The 13,865-nt window shown below is 39.3% G+C and overlaps 1 protein-coding gene across 1 annotated transcript; it reads right to left on the bottom strand.

Annotated features, from left to right (window-relative positions):
- Window positions 1–10,651: 10,651 nt before the first annotated feature.
- Window positions 10,652–11,101, bottom strand: LOC112778891 (uncharacterized). The gene has a single exon (XM_025823166.1). The coding sequence runs from the start codon at window positions 11,099–11,101 to the stop codon at window positions 10,652–10,654; it is 450 nt and encodes a 149-aa protein (XP_025678951.1).
- Window positions 11,102–13,865: the final 2,764 nt, after the last annotated feature.

The following is a 13,865-nucleotide window of genomic DNA, read 5'->3' as shown; positions in this document are numbered from 1 at the left end:
TTTTATGAGTCTTGGCCGTGGCCCTAAGCACTTTGTTTTCCAGTATTACCACCAGATACATAAATGCCACAGACACAAAACTGGGTGAACCTTTTCAAATTGTGACTCATCTTTGCTAAAGTCCCCAGTTAGAGGTGTCCAGAGTTCTTAAGCACACTCTTTTTGCTTTGGATCACGACTTTAACCACTTAGTCTCAATTTTTTTCACTTGGACCTGCATGCCACAAGCACATGGTTAGGGACAGCTCGAATTAGCCGCTTATGCCTGGATTTTATTTCCTTGGGCCCTCCTATCCATTGATGCTCAAAGCCTTGGATCCTTTTTACCCTTTCCTTTTGGTTTTAAGGGCTATTGGCTTTTTTTGCTTGCTTTTTCTTTTTCTTTCTATTTTTTTCGCCATTTTTTTGCAGACTTTTGCTTTTCACTGCTTTTTCTTGCTTCAAGAATCAAATTTATGATTTTTTAGATTATCAGTAACATTTCTCTTTGTTCATCATTCTTTCAAGAGCCAACAATTTTAATATTCATAAACAACAACATCAAAAATATGCACTGTTCAGGCATTCATTCAGAAAACAAAAAGTATTGTCACCACATCAATATAATTAAACTAAATTCAAGGATAAATTCTAAAGTCATGAACTTCTTGTTCTTTTGTATTAAAAACATTTTTCGTTTAAGAAAGGTGAAGGATTCATGAAATTATTCATAGCCTTAAGACATAGTTACTAAATACTAATGATCATGTAGTAAAGATTCAAAACATAGACAAACATATAGCATAAAATTGAAAAACAGAGAATTAAGAACAAGAAAGTTAAGGAATGAGTCCACCTTAGTGAGGGTGGCGCCTTCTAGAAGGACCAATGGTGCTTTTTGAGCTCCTCTATGTCTCTTCCTTGCCTTTGTTGCTTGATCCCTAGTGATTTTAGTGCTCATATCCTTAGTTGCTCCCAATAATTGTGTAGAAGAAAATTTATCCCCTGAGATATCTCAGAGATTTCTTGATGAGGGAATTCCTTATGCTCTTGTTGAGGTCCATGAGTGGGCTCTCTTGATGTGCAGTCAAATACTCTATTACTAAGCTATAGACCTTTGAAATGAATCTCTCTATCTCCCACGACTTGGAAGTGGAAGCTTTTGTGATCCCTTTCCCCTTTATTAAGGTTTCTCTGGCCTTAGGTGCCATCAATGGTTATGGAAAAACAAAAAAAAGCTATGCTTTTACCACACCAAACTTAGAATATTGCTCGCCCTCGAGCAAAAGAAGAAAGAATAGAAGAAGAAGAAGAGGATATGGAGGAGAGGTAGAGAGGTGTGTATTCGGCTATGTAGGGTGGGTTTGGGTGGGAAAGAGATTATGGATGTGAGTGGGAAAAAGGTAATGGGGAAGAGTGTTTATTGGATTGTGTGAAAAAGAGAGAGAGGTGAGTTGAGGTAGGTAGAAATCCTGTGGGGTCCACAGATCCTGAGATGATCCTATGGGGTCCACAGATCCTGAGGTGTCAAGGATTTACATCCCTGCACCAATGAGGCGTGTAAAATGTCCTCTGCATACAATCCTGGCGTTTAACGCCAGATTGATGCTTGTTTCTGGCGTTAAACGCCAGCTCTAAGCTTGTTCTGGGTGTTCAACGCCCATCTGCAGCATGTTTCTGGCGTTGAATGCCAGTTTTCCTTAGTGTGCAATCCTGGTGTTTAAACGCCAGATTGCTGCATGTTTCTGGTGTTCAACGCCAGATCCATTCTCTGTTCTGGCATTGAACGCCAGCCAGATGCTCCTTACTGGCGTTTAAACGCCAGTAAGCTCTTCCTCCAGGGTGTGCTGTTTCTTCTGCTATTTTTTATTCTGTTTTTAATCTTAGTATTTATTTTGTGACTCCACATGATCATGAACCTAAGAAAACATAAAAGAATAATAAAATAAAAATAAAATTAGATAAATAAAAATTGGGTTACCTCCTAATAAGCGCTTCTTTAATGTCACTAGCTTGATAGTGGGCTCTTATGGAGCCTCACAGGTGATCAGGTCAATGTTGTAGACTCCCAACACCAAACTTAGAGTTTGGATGTGGGGGTTCAACACTAAACTTAGAGTTTGGCTGTGGCTTTCCAACACTAAACTTAGAGTTCGATTGTGCGGGCTTTGTTTGACTCTGTATTGAGAGAAGCTTTTCATGCTTCCTCTCCATGGTTGCATAAGAAGATCCTTGAGCTTTAAACACAAGGTAGTCCTCATTCAATTGAAGGACTAGTTCTCCTCTGTCAACATCAATCACAGCTCCTGCTGTGGCTAGAAAGGGTCTTCCAAGGATGATGCATTCATCCTCTTCCTTCCTAGTGTCTAAGATTATGAAATCAGCAGGGATGTAAAGGCCTTCAACCTTTACTAACACGTCCTCTACCAATCCATAAGCTTGTCTCACTGACTTGTCTGCCATTTGTAATGAGAATATGGCAGGCTGTACCTCAATGATCCCCAGCTTCTCCATTACAGAGAGTGGCATAAGATTTATGCCTAACCCTAGGTCACACAGAGCCTTCTCAAAGGTCATGGTGCCTATGGTATAGGGTATTAAGAATTTGCTAGGATCTTGTCTCCTTTGAGGTAAAGTTTGCTGAACCCATGTATCTAGTTCACTAATAAGCAAGGGAGGTTCACCTTCCCAAGTCTCATTACCAAACAACTTGGCATTCAGCTTCATGATGGCTCCTAGATATTGAGCAACTTGCTCTCCAGTTACATCTTCATCCTCTTCAGAGGAAGAATAGTCTTCAGAGCTCATGAATGGCAGAAGGAGATTTAATGGAATCTCTATGGTCTCTATATGACCTTCAGATTCCTTTGGGTCCTCAATAGGGAACTTCTTCTTTCTTGAGAGACGTCCCATGAGGTCTTCCTCATTGGGATTCATGTCCTCTCCTTCCTCTCTAGGTTCGGCCATGTTGATTATATCAATGGCCTTGCACTCTCTTTTTGGATTCTCTTCAGTATTGCTTGGGAGAGTACTAGGAGGAGTTTTTGTGACTTTCTTACTCAGCTGGCCCACTTGTGCCTCCAAATTTCTGATGGAGGACCTTGTTTCACTCATGAAACTTAAAGTGGCCTTAGACAGATCAGAGACTATGTTTGCTAAGTTAGAGGTACTCTGCTCAGAATTCTCTTCCTGTTGCTAAGAAGATGATGGAAAAGGCTTACTATTACTGAGCCTGTTTCTTCCACCATTATTAAAGCCTTGTTGAGGCTTTTGTTGATCCTTCCATGAGAAATTTGGATGATTTCTCCATGATGAATTATAGGTGTTTCAATAAGGTTCACCCATATAATTTACCTCAGTTATTGCAGGGTTCTTCAGAAGATGCCTCTTTAGTACTGTTGGATGCATTTTGCCATCCATTCAAACTTTGAGAAATCATGTTGACTTGCTGAGTCAACATTTTGTTCTAAGCCAATATGGCATTCAGAGCATCAATTTCAAGAACTCCCTTCCTTTGAGGCGTCCCATTACTCACGAAATTCCTCTTAGAAGTATACATGAATTGGTTATTTGCAACCATGTCAATGAGTTCTTAAGCTTCTGCAGGCATTTTCTTTAGGTGAATGGATCCACCTGCAGAATAGTCCAGTGACATCTTAGAGAATTCAGATAGACCATAATAGAATATATCCAAAATGGTCCATTCAAAAAGCATGTTAGAAGGACACCTTTTGGTCATCTACTTGTATCTTACCAAGCTTCATAGAGGGATTCACCATCTTTTTGTTTGAAGGTCTGAACATCCACTCTAAGCTTGCTCAGCTTTTGAGGAGGAAAGAACTTAGCTAAGAAGGTCGCGACCAGCTTATCCCAGGAGTCTAGGCTATCTTTAGGTTGTGAGTCCAACCATGTTCTAGCCCTGTCTCTCACAACAAAAGGGAAAATCATGAGCCTGTAGACTTCAAGATCTACTCCATTAGTCTTAAAAGTCTCACAGATCTGCAAGAACTCAGTTAAAAACTGGTAGGGATCTTCTGATGGAAGTCCATGGAACTTGCAGTTCTGTTGCATTAGAGCAACCAGTTGAGGTTTCAGCTCAAAGTTGTTTGCTCCAATGGTAGGGATTGAGATGCTTCTTCCATCAAACTTGGAAGTAGGTGTAGTGTAATCACCAAGCATCCTCCTTGCATTATTATTTTCGGCTGCCATCTCCTCTTCTTTTTTGAAAATTTCTATAAGGTTGTCTCTGTATTGTTGTAATTTAGCTTCTCTTAGTTTCCTCTTCAGAGTCCTTTCAGGTTCAGGATCTGCTTCAACAAGAATATTCTTGTCCTTGCTCCTGCTCATATGAAAAAGAAGGGACAGAAAATAATAATAGGGATCCTCTTTACCATAGTAGAGGGATTCCTTTATGTTAGTAGAAGAAAAAGGGAATAGAAGAAGGAAAATGTAAGAATCCAAACACAAGGGTGAAGATAGGTTCAGATTCTTGGGATGAAGAGAAGTGTTAGTAAATAAATAAATAAATAGAAGAAGATGAAAGGGAGGAGTTTTTGAAAATAAATTTTGAAAAATAAGTTAGTGATTTTCGAAAATTAAAGGAAGAAATAAAATTAGAATTAAAATTTGAAATAATTAATTAAAAAAAGAATTCTAAAAAGGGGTGAGGAATTTTTGAAAATTAGAGAAGGGAAAGTAGTTAGGTGGTTTTGAAAAAGATAAGAAACAAACAAAAACTTAATTAGTTAGTGAAAAAGATTTGAAAATCAATTTTGAAATGATAAGAATATAAGAAGTTAGAAGGGATATTTTGAAATCAAATTTTTGAAAAAGATATGATTTAAAAAGATATGATAAAAAGGATATGATTAAAAAGATATGGTTGGAAAAGATTTAATTTTTAAAATTAAAATTAATTGCTTGACTAACAAGAAACTAAAAGATATGATTCTAGAATTTAAAGATTGAACCTTTCTTAACAAGAAAGTAACAAACTTCAAATTTTTTAATCAATCACATTAATTGTTAGTGAAGTTTTTGAAAATCATGAATTAAAGATAAGAAAAAGATTTTAAAGTTCAAATTAAAAATTTTCGAAAAATAGTAAGAACAAATGAAAAAGATTTTATTTTTGAAAAAGTTTTGAAAAGATAAGATTTTTTTAAAATTGAAAATTTGACTTGACTTATAGGAAATAGCTAAGTTATAAAAAATTTTGACTAAGTTAACTCAAAGTTTCGGAATTTTGAGAGAAATATGGAAAAGATATTTTTTATTTTTGAATCTTTAATGATGAAAGTGAAAAAACATAAAAATGAACCAAAACATGAAAATTTTTGGATCAAAACCAATGATGCATGCAAGAACACTATAAATGTTAAGATGAACACCAAGAACAACTTGAAGATCATGATGAACATCAAGAACATATTTTTGAAAATTTTTTTATGCAAAGAAATCATGCAAGGCACCAAACTTAGAAATCTTTAATGCTTAGACACTATGAATGCAAAAATGCATATGAAAAACAACAAAAGACACAAAACAAGAAAACATCAAGATCAAACAAGAAGATTTACCAAGAACAACTTGAAGATCATGAAGAACACCATGCATGAAAATTTCGAAAAATGCATAATTTTTAAAAACATGCAATTGACACCCAACTTAAAAATTGACACTAGTCTCAAACAAGAAACACAAAAATTTTTTTGATTTTTTTTATTTTATAAATTTTTTGTATATATTTTTTGAAATTTTATAGGAAAAAGAAAATAAGAAATTCAAAATTTTCGATAAGAATTCCAGGAATCTTTCAATGTTAGCCTAAAGCTCCAATCCAAGGGTTGGACATGGCTTAATAGCCAGCCAGCTTTAGGATATAAATCAGGCATGCAACAGCTGATACTTCATCCAACTCCATATACATGCCTTTTATGTTGACAAGTGGAAGCCTCAATCCAAAAGAATTTGGATATGGCTTTACAGCCAGCCAGGCTTCAACATGTTACCATGAAACTCTAGAATTCATTCTTAAAAATTTATAATAATTTTCAAAAACAAAAGGAAAAAAAAATTTTTTTGAAAGATTTTTGAAAATTTTTTTGAAATAAAACAAAAAGAAAATTACCTAATCTGAACATCAAGATGAACCGTCAGTTGTCCAAACTCGAACGATCCCCGGCAACGGCGCCAAAATCTTGGTGCCCGAAATTGTGATCTCTAATAATGGCATTCAACTTGGTATGCGCATCAACTAACTCAACACTTCCTTCACAACTTCGCACAACTAACCAGCAAGTGCATTGGGTCGTCCAAGTAACAAACCATATGTGAGTAAGGGTCGATCCCACGGAGATTGTTGGTATGAAGCAAGCTATGGTCATCTTGTAGATCTCAGTTAGGTGGATAATAAATGGTTATGGAGTTTTCGAATAATAATAATAAATAAACAGAAAATAAAGATAGAAATACTTATGTAAATCATTGGTAAGAATTTCAGATAAGTGTATGGAGATGCTGTGTTCCTTTTGGATCTCTGCAACATACTGCTTTCATACTTTCAATCCTTCTTATTCCTTTCCATGGTAAGCTGTATGTAGGGCATCACCGTTGTCAATGGCTACATCCCATCCTCTCAGTGAAAAAGGCCCAAATGCTCTGTCACGGCACGGCTAATCATCTGTTGGTTCTCGATCATGTTGGAATAGAATCCATTGATTCTTTTGTGTTTGTCATCACGCCAACAATTGCGAGTTTGAAGCTTGTCACAGTCATTCAATCCCTGAATCCTACTCGGAATACCACAGACAAGCTTTAGACTTTCCGGATTCTCATGAATGCCGCCATCAATTATAGCTTATACCACGAAGATTCTGATTAAGGAATCCAAGAGATATGCGCTCGGTCTAAAGTAGAACAGAAGTGGTTGTCAGTCACGCGTTCATAGGTGAGAATGATGATGAGTGTCACGGATCATCACATTCATCATGTTGAAGTGCAACGAATATCTTAGAATAGGAATAAATTGAATTGAATAGAAAATAATAGTAATTGCATTGACACTCGAGGTACAACAGAGCTCCACACCCTTAATCTATGGTGTGTAGAGACTCCACTGTTGAAAATACATAAGTGATGAAGGTCCAGGCATGGTCGAATGGCCAGCCCCCAAAACGTGATCACAGGATCACAAATACAATCCAGGATGTCTACTTTCCAACGCCGTTGAGAGCGCACCATTCGGAGTTCTGTAGCTCCAGAAAATCTATTTCGAGTGCAGGGAGGTCAGAATCCAACAGCATCAGCAGCCCTTTGTCAGCCTTTTATCAGATTTTTGCTCAGGTCCCTCAATTTCAGCCAGAAAACACTTGAAATCACAGAAAAACACACAAACTCATAGTAAAGTCCAGAAATGTGAATTTAGCATAAAAACTAATGAAAACATCCCTAAAAGTAGCTAGATCCTACTAAAAACTACCTAAAAATAATGCCAAAAAGCGTATAAATTATTCGCTCATCAGTGAGCCAACTCAGGGCTTGAGGTGTTCACAGGAGGAAGTAGATATTTCCCGCTAGGGATGATATCGCCCTTGGCTAGAATCATTGCTTTCATGTCTTTGGCCTCGTGGGAAACACCAACAGCAGCAACCAAATCTGAGACCAAGGCGGAAAATGGAAGATTGCCCTTGGCATGGACCCGACCTATCGCTTGTCGGATAAGGAGAGGAATGTTGACCGGTCTCTCCGTAAGTATGCACCAGACTAGTAAGGCTAGGTCCGCGGTGATTGACGACTCGTGAGTGCTTGGGAGCACGTAATGAGATAAAATCTGGGCCCACTCTCGAGCCTCTACAGTGAGAAAATGTGCATCAATGCTCTTAGGGTGGGGCCTGAATCTCCCTTGGGTCCAAAATGCCTCCGGTCTGGCAATGACCATAAGAACAAAGTGCCAATCAAAATCAAAACCAGAAGCATCACATTGACGTAGGGCCTCTTGGTAACCATCTATAACATCCGCCACTGACAAGACTTTAATTATCCCTTGAATGGCTTCTTCCAAAACGTTGACTTTCTTCCGACGCACAAAAACTGAGTCGAGAGAAGGTGAGTGGTAATTGGAGTAGAACTCCACCACCCACGAAAGTTTGGTCTCCTGCGGTCTTCTCATGAGAAATCCCCATTGCCGCCACTCAATGCGCGGCATCACAAGCTGAACAATGTGCTCATGAGGGGCCAGTAGATGCTCAGAATGATAATTCCTTTTGACTATAGCGGGGAACATGAGCTCACAATATCAGTTAGGAAACCTTGTAGGGTTCCTTGTAGGGTTGCTCTTCTCTTGCTCGTCAACATGAATGATGTTTTTTGCCCTCTTGGCGAGGGGCTTAGCTTGTAGTGTATTGTACGCTTTGGCGGTTGATCTTTGAGGTGCCCTTTTGGGAGGTGACTTCTTTGACGCCTTCTCCTTGTCCTTTTTTATGGCCATCCTGAAAAAGGAAGGAAAGGAGAGAATACATTAAACTCAAAGAAACAGCACCGAGAGAAGAACATGCAAGTGGGACATAATGCCACAATAAAATAAGTGTCTTGAAGACATGACAGCTGCAACATGTGAGCAAGACAACAATGCAAACTTGGGCAAGTCACTAGCATGATATGCATGAGTGAGAAAGGCATGCACGTAAGGCATGAGAAAAATAAGCTCAAGCATCAGTGATAACACACACTATCATATGCAAGAGACATAATAAGCATGAGTCAATCAATAACCTAATCAAACTCAAGACAATAAGGCATGCAAAAGGATTAAAGTGGAGTTAGAGAAGGTGGAAACATAATTCTTGCAATATGACATAAGGAAGCAAGTCATGGGATGAGCATATGAATGGTAAAGATGAAGTGCAATAAGCTCAATGCATAACAAGAAATCAAGTGTAGTGAGAGAAGAGCACAAAATTTGAAGCATAGTGCAAGATGAATTAAAAATGACATAGGTGCTTTTCAATAAACACTTGGTGTGTAACATTCAAACAACAAGCACATTGAACAAATGCAAAGATTTAACATCCCAAAATGCAATATCAAACATTAAAGCATCACCACAGAATCATAAAGAAGTCTAAACATATCAAGATAACCCATCAATGCAAGAGATAAGTCAAACTTCAACACCCATGAAAAATAGAAAAAGAAGCAAATAAATAATAAGAGATGCAAAGAAGAGATGCAAAGAGATGCACCCAATAAGAGAAAAATTGAAATAAAACAAAGAAAAGGGAAGAGGAGTAGCACCTTGAGATGGGGAAGAAAGAAAGGTATAGTGTAAGTGAAGAAGGGAGGAGATAATTGGAAAAAAGAGAAGGGAGTGAAGGTGGGACTGCCGGAGGTGGTGGTCGCCGGTGGGTGATGCCGCCGGTGGTAGTGGCCAGAGATAAGGTGGTGGGGGGAAAAAGAGGGAGATGGAAGACGGAGTAGATGAAGAACAGTGAAGAAAGAAAGGAAACAAGGTGCACTGCACTATTAGTTGCGTCGTGCAATCGACACGTGCACTCCATCCACACGTACGCGTGGATGGAGAGATGGGCGAGGATGCGTACACGTCAATGGATGCGCATGCATGGGTGTAATTGTGCGACGTGCACAAAGGTAGTATGAAAATTGCACAACTCTCAGGTGCGATGTACGAAGAGTTGGGAAAATGCAATCAACGCGTACGCGCCATATGTGCGCACGCGTGGATGTGCAGAGTAGCAAATGACGCATAAGCGTCGCCCATGGTTACATGTGGGTTGGAGTTGTGCTCCTGGCACAACGTTCGCACAAGTGTCGCACAACTCTCAGGAAAAATCTACCAAGAGTTGCGAAATGCGCAATCAATGCATACGCATCATAGGCGTGCGCGCGTGGATTCGCAAAACAGCAAGGGACGCGTACGCGTTAGTGTACGCGCACGCGTCGAAAGGGTTGTGTGAAGGGCACAATGGTAGCGTACTTCTCGCACAACTTTTGGGTTTTTAGACCAAAAGCTGCAGAAGTACCATCCACGCGTACGCGTAATATACGCTTGCGCGTGGATGACCCCTTTTTTTTAAGATGAAGGAATGCATTTTCAACACAATCTTGGCTGGTATTCAGGCAAAATGGGTCAAAAACACTCAAAGCTCTATGCAAAACCCAAAATGAAGTGTTTTTTCAACATTATCAATTCAAACCAACCAAGATCAATGACAATCTTCATGAATATCTTAACATAATCAAGCAAGATCAAGCCTATCTAGACAAATCCTACAACCAAGCTATCATAAAATCAAGCTAAGAGTCTCAGAACGACATACAAGAGATACAAAAAGGAAGATCTTACCATGGTGGGATGTCTCCCACCTAGCATTTTTGTTTAACGACCTTAAGTTAGACGGTCATTAGCTCATATCTCTTCACCGTCGGGTGCATCCTTCAAAAGGAACACCTCAACCTCTTTGTCACTTTTCTTCTTCTCTCCATGGTATAGCTTCAGACGATGACCATTAACTTTGAAGATTGTGGGGCTTGAAGGATGTCTCAAGTGATAAACCCCATATGGCTCCGACTTCTCTACTCTATATGACCCTTCCCACCTTGATCTTAGTTTTTCAGGCATCAACCTCAATCTATAGTTGTAGAGTAGGACAAGTCATCCAGCTCTAAATTCTCTTCTCCAGATATTCTTATCATGCACCGCTTTCATTTTCTCATTGTAAAGCCTTGAATTGTCATAAGCTTCCAATCTAAGACACTCTAATTCCACTAGCTGTAATTTCCTTTCGCTTCTGGCCCCCAAAAATCCTGGATTGCATTCTCTTATAGCCCAATAGGCCTTGTGCTCTATCTCCACTGGTAGATGGAAAGCCATGCAATAGACCAACCTGAATGGGCTCATGCCAATTAGCGTCTTGTAGGTCGTCCGGTAGGCCCATAACGCATCAGTGAGCTTAGTACTCCAGTCTCTCATATGAGGCTTCACAATCTTCTCCAAGATGCGCTTGATCTCTCGGATGGAGACATCAGCTTGGCCATTTGTTTGGGGGTGATAGGCCGTGGCCACCTTATGGATGATGCCATACTTCTTCATTAACCTTGTCATTCTTTTGTTGCAAAAATGCAAGCCTTGATCACTCACAATTGCTCGTCGTGATCCAAAGCGACAAATTATATTATTCCAAACAAAAGAAAGAACCACATTAGCATCATCCGTCCGGGTGGGAATCGCTTCCACCCATTTGGAAACATAATCAACAGCTAGTAGAATATAGAGGAAACCGTTAGAGTATGGAAAAGGTCCCATGAAGTCAATTCTCCAAACATAAAAAATCTCACAAAACAACATCATTTGTTGGGGTATTTCATCCTTCTTGGAGATATTCCAAACCTAAGGCATTGTGGGCAAGATTTACAAAAGAGGAAAGCATCTTTGAAAAGTGTCGGCCACCAAAATCCATAGTCTAGAATATTTCTAGAAGTTCTTTGAGGTAAAAAATGGCCATCACTCTCAGAGGAGTGGCATGCCTCCAAGATAGAATGGAATTTGGTTTGTGGGATGCACCTCCTAATTACTTGATCCGCACCATATCTCCACAAGTATGGGTCGTCCCATACATAATATTTGGATTTACTTTTAAGCTTATCCTTTTGACGCTTAGAAAAACTGGGAGGAAAGGGGCGAGCAACCAAGTAATTGGCAATAGGTGCATACCAAGGGATCACTTCGGATATTGCTAGCAAGCCCTCAAAGGGAAATGCATCATCAATAGGAGTGGGATCGCCCTTTGTATGCTCAAGGCGACTCAAGTGGTCTGCCACTAGGTTTTGCGAACCCCTCCTATCTTTGATTTCTAGATCAAATTATTGCAAAAGAAAAACCCATCTTATCAACCTTGGTTTAAACTCTTTCTTGGCCAATGATGAACGGATAATTTATACGCTTTTTGGCATTGTTTTTAGTATGTTTTTAGTATGTTTTAGTTAGTTTTTATTATATTTTTATTAGTTTTTATTTAAAATTCACTTTTCTGGACTTTACTATGAGTTTGTGTGTTTTTCTGTGATTTCAGGCATTTTCTGGCTGAAATTGAGGGACCTGAGCAAAAATCTAATTCACAGGCTGAAAAGGACTACAGATGCTGTTGGATTCTGACCTCCCTGCACTCGAAGTGGATTTTCTAGAGCTACAGAAGCCTAGTTGGCGCGATCTCAAATGCGTTTGAAAGTAGACATCTTGGTCTTTCCAGCAATATATAATAGTCCATACTTTGCCCGAGATTTGATGGCCCAAACTGGCGTTCCAAATCAGCTCAAGACTGTCCGGCGTTAAACGCCGGAACTGGCACAAAAGTGGGAGTTAAACGCCCAAACTGGCACAAAAGCCGGTGTTTAACTCCAAGAAAAGTCTCTAAACGAAAATGCTTCAATGCTCAGCCCAAGCACACACCAAGTGGGCCTAGAAGTGGATTTATACGTCATTTACTCATTTCTGTAAACCCTAAGCTACTAGTTCTCTATAAATAGGACCTTTTACTATTGTATTTTCATCTGGGTAGTTATCTTCGAGTAGTCTTATGCTATCTTAGATCATGGGGCTGGCCTCACGGCCATACCTAGACCTTGTTCTTATGTATTTTCAACGGTGGAGTTTCTACACACCATAGATTAAGGTGTGGAGTTCTGTTGTACCTCGAGTATTAATGCAGTTACTATTGTTCTTCTATTCAATTCAGCTTATTCTTGTTCCAAGATATTCATTCGCACTCAAGAACTAGATGAATGTGATGATTATGTGACGTTCATCATCATTCTCACTTATGAACGCGTGCCTGACAACCACTTCCGTTATACATGCAAACAAGGCTTGAATGTGTATCTCTTGGATTCCTTAATCAGAATCTTCGTGGTATAAGCTAGAATTGATGGCGGCATTCTTGAGAATCCGGAAGGTTTAAACCTTGTCTATGGTATTCTGAGTAGGATTCAAGGATTGAATGACAGTGACGAGCTTCAAACTCGCAATTGTGGGGCATTAGTGATAGATGCAAAAGAATCACTGGATTCTATTCCGACATGATCGAGAACCGACAGATGAGTAGTCGTGCTGTGACAGAGCGCGTTGAACATTTTCACTGAGAGGACGGGACTATAGCCATTGACAACGGTGATGCCCAACATACAGCTTGCCATGGAAAGGAGTAAGAAGGATTGGATGAAGACAGTAGGAAAGCAGAGAGACGGAAGGGACAAAGCATCTCCATACGCTTATCTGAAATTCTCACCAATGAATTACATAAGTATCTCTATCTTTATTTTATGTTTTATTTATCTTTTAATCATTAATTCTCCATAACCATTTAAATCCACCTGACTGAGATTTACAAGATGACCATAGCTTGCTTCATACCAACAATCTCCATGGGATCGACCCTTACTCGCGTAAGGTTTATTACTTGGATGACCCAGTGCACTTGCTGGTTAGTTGTGCGAAGTTGTGATAAAGAGTTGAGATTGCAATTGAGCGTACCATGTTGATGGCGCCATTGATGATCACAATTTCGTGCACCAAGTTTTTGGCGCCGTTGCTGGGGATTGTTCGAGTTTGGACAACTGACGGTTCATCTTGTTGCTTAGATTAGGTATTGTTATTCAGAGTTCTTAAGAATGAATTCTAGAGTTTCAGATGATGTTTTCATCATCACCAAAGTTGATTGATTTTCATCAATTTAGCTCTTGAATGTAATGTCCTGCTGAAGCTTGGCTAGCCATGTCTAATCTCTTTAGACTAACATTGCATGATTCCTGGAATTCTCATTAAGAATTTTGAATCCTTTATTTTTCTTTCTCCACATAATTTTCGAAAAAAT

Source organism: Arachis hypogaea, chromosome 3 (assembly GCF_003086295.3).
Source record: "Arachis hypogaea cultivar Tifrunner chromosome 3, arahy.Tifrunner.gnm2.J5K5, whole genome shotgun sequence".
NCBI classification, from domain to species: domain Eukaryota; kingdom Viridiplantae; phylum Streptophyta; class Magnoliopsida; order Fabales; family Fabaceae; genus Arachis; species Arachis hypogaea.
This window is presented reverse-complemented; position numbering and strand designations above follow the sequence as displayed.